A 9,810-nucleotide genomic window follows, 5' to 3' on the forward strand; every position below is an offset into this window, starting at 1 on the left:
TTCGAAGTGGGGGTTGTGTGAGAGTGTGGGTGTCAGTTGTTGGAAGGACGCAGCCCCGACGGGGGGAGGGGAATTGGAGACCCGAGGTGGGGGAGCTGAGATAAGGCCGCAAAAGGGAGCTGCGCCAGAGAGGGCGGGGTCAGCTTGGTGGAAAGCGCAGGCTTTTTTCCACGCTAGGGATGGATGGGGGCGGGGCCGGGGGAAGGGCGGTGTTGGAGAGGAGCGCGCGCTGATTGCCAGGAGGGGGAGGAGAGATTCTCACAGTGGGGGGTCGATGGAGTGGCAGGAGAGGCCAGGGTCAGCAGGAATCAGCTGACCTATGGGAGTGCCATGGGGGGAGCAATACAGCTAGGGGGGGACCTAGCTGGGGGGTGGTTGGGGGGGGGGGGGGGAAACTGGGTTGCTGCTGCATTGGCCAATGGGGAGCTGGTGTTCGGAGAGTCGGGGCGGGGGTCCGCAGCCTGGGGGAATGGAGGGTGCGGGAGGCGCGGGCATGTGGCTGGCCTAGAAAGGGAGATGGCTAGTCGGCGGTGGGGGTTGGTGGCGGGAAGCCCCCTGATCCGGCTGATAACTTGGAATGTGAGAGGCCTGAACGGGCCGGTCAAGAGGGCCCGTGTGTTCGCGCACCTGAAGGGACTGAAGGCAGATGTGGTTATGCTTCAGGAGACGCATTTGAAGGTGGCAGATCAGGTTAGGCTGAGAAAGGGTGGGTAGGGCAGGTTTTCCACTCGGGGTTGGAAGCGAATAATAGAGGGGTGGCGATCTTGGTGGGGAAGCAGGTGTCGTTTGAGGCGCTGAGCATCGTGGCAGATAATGGAGGTCGGTACGTGATGGTGAGTGGTAAGTTGCAGGGGGTGTGGGTGGTATTAGTGAACGTATATGTCCCGAATTGGGACGATGCCGGATTCATGTTGGGTCGGATTCCGGACCTGGAGACAGGGAGCCTGATAATGGGGGGGGGAATTTAACATGGTGTTGGACCCAGCATTGGACCGCTCCAGTCCAGGACGGGTAAGAGGCCGGCGGCAGCCAAGGTGTTGAGGGGGTTTATGACCAGATGGGGGGAGTGGACCCATGGAGATTTGCCAGGCCGGGGGACAGGGAATTTTCCTTTTTTTCCCACGTCCATAAAGTCTATTCCCGGATAGATTTCTTCATTATGAGTAGGGCACTAATCCCGAGAGTGGAGGGCACGGAATATTCGGCCATAGCTATTTCAGATCTGCCCCGCATTGGGTGGAGCTGGAGGAGGAGAGGGACCAGCGTCCGCTGTGGCAACTTGATGTGGGACTGTTGGCGGATGAGGTGTGTGGGCGGATCCGGGGGGGTGTTGAAAGATACTTAGAGGCTAACGACAATGGGGAGCTGCAGGTGGGGGTAGTCTGGGAGGCATTGAAGGCTGTGGTCAGGGGAGAGCTAATCTCCACTAAGGCCCATAAGGAGAGGAAGGAGAGGGAGAGATTGGTGGGGGAGATATTAAGGGTGGATAGGAGGTATGCAGAGGTCCCCGAGGAGGGATTACTCAAGGAGTGACGGAGCCTCCAACTGAATTCGACTTGTTGACTACCAGGAAGGCAGAGGTGCAGTGGAGGAAAGCGTAAGGGGCGGTGTACGAATATGGGGAGAAGGCGAGCCGGATGCTGGCACATCAGCTTCAGAAGGGGGAGGCAGCGAAGGAGATTAGTGGAGTTAGGGATAGAGGGGGGAACACGGTGGGAATAAATGGGGTATTCAGGGACTTTTATGAGGAGCTGTATAGGTCTGAGCCCCCGACGGGGAGGGGGGGATGTGCCGATTTTTGGATCGGCTGAGGTTCCCGAGGGTGGAGGAGGAGGTGGTTGGGCTGGGGCACTGATTGGGCTGGAGGAGCTGGTTAAGGGGTTGGGGAGCATGCAGGTACAGATGGCTCCAGGGCCGGATGGGTTCCCGGTGGAATTCTACCGGAATTATATGGACCTGTTGGGCCCACTACTATTCAGGACTTTCAATGAGGCGTGGAAGGGTTCCTGCCCCCGACAATGTCCAGGGCTCTGATCTCGCTGATCCTGAAGCGGGACAAGGACAGTGTGGGTCGTACAGGCCGATCTCGCTCCTTAACGCCGACGCAATGCTGCTGGCGAAGGTTCTGGCTACTAGAATTGAGGACAGTGTCCCGGGGGTGATTCATGAGGACCAGACGGGATTTGTGAAGGGTAGGCAGCTGAACACTCATGTGCGGAGGCTCCTCAATGTAATTATGATGCCTTCAGTGGAGGGGGGAGTGGAGGTAGTGGCGGCTATGGACGTGGAGAAGGCCTTCGATCGGGTGGAGTGGGAGTATCTTTGGGAAGTGCTATGCAGGTTTGGGTTTGGGGAGGGGTTCATCAGTTGGGTTAGGCTACTTTATGAAGCCCCGGTGGCGAGTGTGGCTACGAATCGGCGGAGGTCGGAATACTTTCGGCTGTACCGGGGGGTGAGGCAGGGGTGTCCCCTATCCCCCTTGTTGTTTGCACTGGCAATTGAGCCATTGGCCATGGCACTGAGGGAGTCCAGGAACTGGAGGGGACTGGTTCAGGGGGAGAGGAACACTGGGTGTCGCTGTAAGCCGATGACCTGTTATTGTATGTGGCGGACCCAGTGGATGGGATGCCAGAGGTTATACAGATCATCAGGGAGTTTGGGGACTTTTCTGGGTATAAGCTTAACATGGGGAAGAATGAGCTCTTTGTGATACACCCAGGGGACCAGGGAAGGGGGATAGACAAGCTTCCGCTGAGGGGGGCGGAAAGAAGCTTCCGGTACCTGGGGATCCAGGTGTTTAGGAGTTGGGGGGCTCTGCACAAGCTCAATTTGACACGGCTGGTGGAGCAGATGGAGGAGGAGTTTAAAAGGTGGGATATGTTGCCACTGTCGTTGGTGGGTAGGTGCAGTCGGTGAAATGATGGTCCTTCCGAGGTTCCTCTTTATGTTCCAGTGCCTTCCCATCCTGATCCCCAAGGCCTTTTTCAAACGGGTCAGCAGGAGCATCATGGGATTCACATGGGCGAATAAGACACCGAGGGTAAAAAGGGTGTTTCTGGAGCATAGAGGGACAGAGGAGGGCTAGCGTTGCCCAATCTATGTGGGTACTACTGGGCTGCCAATGTGGCGATGATCCGTAAGTGGGTAATGGAAGGGGAGGGAGCGGCGTGGAAGAGGTTGGAGATGGCGTCCTGTGTGGGCACGAGTCTGAGAGCGCTGGTGATGGCGCAGCTGCCGTTCCCGCCGACAAGGTACACCACGAGCCCGGTGGCGGTGGCAACTCTGAAAATTTGGGGTCAGTGGAGGCGCCACAGGGGTGAGGTAGAGGCCTCGGTTTGGTCCCCAATCCGAGAGAACCATTGGTTCGTCCCGGGAAGAATGGATGGGGGGTTTCTGAGCTGGCATCGGGCAGGAATGAAAAGGATGGGGGACCTGTTGATTGATGGGACATTTGCGAGTCTTGGGGCCCTAGAGGAGAAATTTGGGCTGCCCCCGGGAAGTGCCTTTAGGTACATGCAGGTGAGGGCGTTTGTGAGACGGCAGGTGAGGGAATTTCCGCCGCTTCCAGCGTGTAAGATTCAGGACAGGGTGATCTTGGGGGTGTGGGTTGGAGAAGGCAAGGTCTCAGCGATCTACCAGGAGATGCAGTAAGAGGAGGAGGCCTCGGTGGAGGAGCTAAAAGGCAAGTGGGAGGAGGAGCTTGGGGAGGAGATAGATGAGGGACTGTGGGCTGATGCCCTGGGTACGGTTAATTCTTCCTCTTGCGCCAGGCTTAGCCTGGTACAATTTAAGGTTCTGCACAGAGCGCATATGACAGGGGCGAGGTTGAGTAGGTTTTTTGGAGTGGAGGACAGGTGTGTGAGGTGCTCGGGGAGCCCAGCAAATCACGCCCTTATGTTTTGGTGCTGGAGGGGTTTTGGAGGGGCTTTGCGAGGACTATGTCCAAGGTGGTGAATACCCGGGTCAGGCTGAGCTGGGTGTTAGCAATATTTGGGGTATCGGATGACCCGGGAGTGCAGGAGGCGAAAGAGGACGGTATTCTGGCCTTTGCGTCCCTGGTAGCCCGGCGGAGGATTCTGCTACAGTGGAAGGATGCAAAGCCCCCAGGCGTAGAAACTTGGATCAGCGACATGGCATGGTTCATTAGATTGGAGAGGGTAAAGTTTGCCTTGCGAGGGTCTGTGCAAGGGTTCTTCAGGCAGTGGCAACCGTTCCTAGACTTTCTGGTGGAACGTTAGGCAGAGATCAGCAGCAGCAGCAGCAATCCAGGGGGAAATTGGGGCGAGGGGGGGGTCCGGGTATGTGTTTATTATTGTTTCATGGGGGGGGGGGGGTTGTACAGTGGGGGAATTTGCGGTGTACGTGGAGTGTACGATGTTGATCTGTGTGTTTCCTGCTTTTCTTTTTTCTGTAAGGGTGGGGGTTTGTTGAAAATTTGTTAAAATTGAATAAAAATATTAATTAAAGAAAAATGGTATGTAGTTCAGTGAGAATATAGTCCATGGAGCAGGAGGTGAGTCTCATGGGCAAAATGAGCAGCGAGAGGACATGGGGGAGATGGGAAAGAAAGACAGAAATATACGGGTTTCAGAGCTCATAAAAAGGGATCCTGAGAGGCAGCTTGAGCTGGTGGGTTAGTGGGAGGGATGGAAGCAACTGAGGCAGCTGATCAGATTGTCTCAATCTCAGTGACAAAGAAGCTCCATGAGCTCCTCGTACTTGTTGAGGATGGAGGAGACGGGGGAGAGCAAGAAAACTTCAGAAGAAATGAACTTAAATTAGAGACATTAAAAATTTAACACAAAACTGATTTATTCAACTTTTATCCAGAATATTAACTATAACTGGGCTGGAGTTCATTACCATCAGCAAAAACAGACCCCAGTTCAGTCTTGGATGCGATCAACAGCGAAGTCAAAGCACTGTAGTTAGTTGTAACTCACTGGTGACTCTGGACATGGGAGAAATAAGCAAATTCATTCCCACATTCACACCAGGTGCACAACTTCTCCCCAGTGTAAATTTGTGGTGTACAGTGAATAAATATAAATAGTAAACCCGGTCCCACCGTGAGAACACCTTATCAGTGTGAATATGTTGATGGGACATCAGTTCCTCACAACTTATTCAGCAATTCCTGGATCCTGGCCTTTTAAAAGGTCTCCGGTCAGTGTGAACCCGCAGGATGGTTGAGTGACTGCCTTCCCTCACTCAGAGGATACGACAGACTGTCCGCAGTGTGAACTCGCTGGATTGTCAACAGGTTGGATGACCGAGTGAACCCCTTCCCACACTCGGCCTCTTTCTAATGTGAACTTTCTGGTGTCTCAGCAGGTTGGTTGAATTAATGAATCCCTTCCCACACTCGGGGCACGTGAACGGTCTCTCCCCAGTGTGAATGCGCTGTTGTGTCAGCAGGTCGGATGACTGACTAAATCCCTTCCCACAGTCAGAACAGGTGAACGGCCTCTCCCCGGTGTGAATTCGCTGATGTACAATGAGGACAGATGATTGCTTGAACCCAGTTCCGCAGTCAGAGCATTTGAACGGTTTCTCATCTGTGTGAACACGTTGATGGTACATCAGTTCCCCGGAACCTTTATATAATTGCCCACAATTGAGACATTTAAACGGTCTCTCATCAGTGTGAACTCGCTGGTGTGTCTGCAGGTGGGATGACTGAGTAAATCCCTTACCACACTTGGAGCAAGCGAAAGGTCTCTCCCCAGAGTGCATTCTCTGGTGTAACAGCAAGTCAGATGACTGAGTGAATCCCTTTCCACAGTCAGAGCAGGTGAAAGGTCTCTCCCCAGTGTGAATGCGCTGGTGTTTCTGCAGGTGGGTTGACTGTGTGAATCCCTTCCCACAGTCAGAGCAGGTAAATGGTCTCTCCCAAGTGTGACTATGCTGGTGTTTTTGCAGGTGGGATGACTGAGTGAATCCTCTCCCACATTCGGAGCAGATGAACGGCTTCTCCCCAGTGTGAACTCTCTGGTGTGTCAGCAAGTGGGATGACTGAATGAATCTCTTCGCACATATTGCACAAGTGAACGGCCTCTCTCCAGTGTGACTGCGCTGATGTGTCAGCATAGCGGATGACTGACTGAATCCCTTCCCGCATTTGGAGCAGGTGAATGGCTTCTCCCCAGTGTGACTGCGCCGGTGAGTTTCCAACCTAACTGGATAATCAAAACCCTTCCCACAGTCCCCACATTTCCATCGTTTCTCCCTGTTGTGACTGCATTTATGTCTCGACAGGCCAGATGATTGCTTAAAGACTCGTCCACACACAGAACACGTGTTCGGTTTCTCTCCCCTGTGAATAGGAACTTTTCTTTCCATGTTCAATGTTCTATTCCGGTTACGATAAATCGGATGATCGTCAGATTCAATGATGTGATACTTGGTTTTAGTTTCCCAACTGCAAATCCTCCCCTTCTAATTACCTGTAAAATTGATTTAAAACAGAAATTAGGGAGTGAGAGAGAACTCAGAAAAACACAAAGGCAGGTTGTGAAATTGAGTTGGATGAATCTGGTCATTTGTGGGGCCGGCACTGGGAAAAAGTGACCATGAAAACTGCTGGATTGTCATAAAAACCCAACTGGTTCAGTATTGTCTTTCAGGGATCCTGCCACCCTGACTAGGTCTACACAAGACCCTGTACGTAATGGGTAAACAGAGAGAGAGAGAGAGAGAGATAAAAAGGGAGAGAGGGTTGGGAGAGACAGGAGGCAAAGGAGAGAGATTTCATATACCTAAAATCCAACCAGAACTTCAACAGAATTTTCCAAACTCCACCGTCTAGAAGAACCAGGGCAGCTGGTGAAAGCAGACCAAGGCAGGCCAGCAGCACGGTTCAATTCCCGTACCAGCCTCCCCGAACAGGCGCCGGAATGTGGCGACTAGGGGCTTTTCACAGTAACTTCATTTGGAGCACACTTGTGACAATAAGCGATTTTCATTTCATTTTCATTTCAGAAGTATGTGAACATCATCAGCTATAAGATCCCCTTGAACACACTTGAATATGACTTGTCTCATATCCGGTACTGGATTTAAATATTGGGAGATTTGTGTCATTAACATCAATCCCTTCTACAAACATCAGTCCCTCTCTACAAACTGTGGCAACCTTATATAGACTCAGTTGGTGGAAATAATGGTAAAATACCAAACATGCTTAAAATATACCCATCATCAGTTCAGAAGAAGTTGGACAATGGCAGAGAGATGACTGGGGAGGGCAGAGTTAAAACTGAACAATTGACAGACATGGATTCAGATCCACAGTGCAGGAGCCAAACCAGTCCCAGAGACATGAAACCAGAGCATAACACTAAAAGCTCTAAATGGAAGACAAATGCTCAATAATTCTTACCTCTGAAACAATTTTACTGTTTTCAAACTTGGAGCCTACACAGGAAAAGTATCAGAAGCACTGGAATCAGAGAACAATCTGGCACTCTTCAAATTTCCTAATGACCTGGAAAAGGAGATTTAAAAAGTCACAAGTGTCAGGTTGACATCATGGCAGTACTTGACCGAGTGTGGCATCAAGGAGCCCAGCAAAACTGGAGATAATGGGAAGGAGGAAAAACTCTCTGCTGGTTGGAGTCACAGCTGGCACAAAGGAAGATGGTTGTGGTGGTTGGAGGTCAATCAGCTCAACTCCAGGACATCACTGCAGGGATTCTTCACTGCAGGAAAGGATGTCCCGAAGCGTGGTACATTGGCGAGACCATGCAGACGCTGCGACAACAAATGAACGGACATCACGCGACAATCACCAGGCAGGAATGTTCCCTTCCAGTCGGGGAACACTTCAGCAATCAAGGGCATTCAGCCTCTGATCTCCGGGTAAGCGTTCTCCAAGGTGGCCTTCAGGACGCGCGACAACGCAGAATCGCCGAGCAGAAACTTATAGCCAAGTTCCGCACACATGAGTGCGGCCTCAACTGGGACCTGGGATTCATGTCGCATTACATTCGTCCCCCACCATCTGGCCTGCGAAATCCTACCAACTGTCCCGGCTTGACACAATTCACACCTTTTTAACCTGAGGTTACCCCATCTCTGGATCTGTAAAGATTTAATCACCTGTGAATGCTCGCATTCCAAGCATTGTCTGGCAGCTTTGAATTTGTCTATATATGTGTTTCTGGAACATTCCTCTTCATTCACCTGAGGAAGGAGCAGCGCTCCAAAAGCTAGTGACATCGAAACAAACCTGTTGGACTTTAACCTGGTGTGTAAGACTTTGTACGGGATTCTTCAGGTCAGTGTCCTAGGAACACCACCACCTGGACATTCCCCTTCAAGTCACTCACCAGTCTGACTTGGCAATTTAATAATTAATTCATATCACTTTTCCTTAACAATTGCTGGGTCAAAATCCTGGGATTCCTCCCTAACTGTACTGTGGGCATACCTACACCTCAAGGACTGCAGTGGTTCAAGAAGGCAGCTCACCAAGGTGAATAAATTCTGGCCTGTCCAGAAATGTCCTCATCCCGTAATTTGTTTAAAATTAGGAGAATGAGAGGTGATCATTTGAAACATATAAGTTCCTTAGAGCACGTGACAGGTCAAGAGGAGCTGAGTAGATGATTCATCTTGTGGGGGAATCTAGAACAAGGGACCACGGTTTAAAATTCAGGAGTTCCACTTAACACTGAGAGGAGGCGAGATTTCTTCTCTCAGATGGTCATCAGTCAATGAAGAAGGGAGGCTGTGTCATTGAATATGCTCAAAACTGAGATAAACAGGTTTTTGATCTACAAGGTTATCAGCTAGGGGAGGTGGGTGGTGGAGCAAAGTAAGGTTAATACCACAATCAGATCAGTCACCAATGTATTTAACAAAGGAGCAGACTTCATGGCCGAATGACCGACTCATAATTTTGATATTTTTATCATGTTCACTGGCAGGATCCACAGCACTTTGCCTCTCTAAAGATTGTGGACGTTAACCAAGGCCTGACAATCAATGTGAATGATTTTCTCTCCTGGTCACAGGGACCCTATGGCCCCGCCCACTCCCTGCTGCGTCATCAAAATGGCCACGCATTCCATCCGCTTCCCGCAGAACCAAGATAGCGGGCATTAACCTGGGCTGTTCCCGGGAAACAGGCCGGGAGCGACAAAAGCGGAACCTGCAGCGTCTTATTCAGGGCATGCGGCCTACATCAGGTCTTTATGAAGCCTGCCCAGTCGAACCGCGGCTCCCATTCTCCGCTCCCCCCACCCCAAGCCCATTCCTCCCTCCGCCTGACCGACTTTCACCAGTGACAACAACCCTCTTCCGCATGACGGTGAGCAAAGTAACACTGCGCATGCGCCCAATATCGTCCAGCACTGCGCCTGCGCACTAGCTTCCGGTACACTGACGAGGACATATTCACACCCGCAAGGAATGCGGGGTAGCAGCAGCGCCATTGAAACCCCAAATAGCATGGGCAAAATAATTTTATTGCCCTTTTGCTATGCATGAATTGAAAACACATATACATAAATCCAAGTGAATTTGCGCTGTTCTATGATTTATTTTTCAAAATGATTGGTTCCCCCTCTGCTCCTCGGGAGGTCCAGTCTTTGGTTGCGTTTAAATCCAGTGTCACTGGTTCTTTTTGCGTTCTCTCTCCATCTGAACACTGAATAATCACGGTTTTATAGAATGATACAGCACAGATGGAATTCATTGCCGTCCTGCCTGCACTGGCTTTTTGGAAGATGTATCCAATTATTTCCACAGCTCTGCTTTCTGAGTCAGAACAATCATAGAATCTTTAAAGTGCAGAATGTGGCCATG

The 9,810-nt window shown here is 51.2% G+C and overlaps 1 protein-coding gene across 4 annotated transcripts; it reads right to left on the bottom strand.

Moving 5' to 3' along the window:
- Window positions 1–4,794: 4,794 nt before the first annotated feature.
- Window positions 4,795–9,297, bottom strand: LOC140419497 (uncharacterized). Of its 4 annotated transcripts, none has more exons than XM_072503376.1 (3): window positions 9,110–9,297; window positions 7,382–7,486; window positions 4,795–6,446 (listed from the first exon to the last, which is right to left on the bottom strand). In XM_072503376.1, the coding sequence occupies exon 3, from the start codon at window positions 6,340–6,342 to the stop codon at window positions 5,257–5,259; it is 1,086 nt and encodes a 361-aa protein (XP_072359477.1). In that variant the 5' UTR covers window positions 6,343–6,446; window positions 7,382–7,486; window positions 9,110–9,297; the 3' UTR covers window positions 4,795–5,256. The 4 variants fall into 4 exon arrangements, with proteins under 4 accessions (XP_072359477.1, XP_072359478.1, XP_072359476.1 ...); XM_072503377.1 differs by lacking the exon at window positions 9,110–9,297 and adding an exon at window positions 8,101–8,118; XM_072503375.1 differs by lacking the exon at window positions 9,110–9,297 and having other exon boundaries at window positions 7,382–7,825.
- Window positions 9,298–9,810: the final 513 nt, after the last annotated feature.

Source organism: Scyliorhinus torazame, chromosome 5 (genome assembly GCF_047496885.1).
Source record: "Scyliorhinus torazame isolate Kashiwa2021f chromosome 5, sScyTor2.1, whole genome shotgun sequence".
Lineage (NCBI taxonomy): Eukaryota > Metazoa > Chordata > Chondrichthyes > Carcharhiniformes > Scyliorhinidae > Scyliorhinus > Scyliorhinus torazame.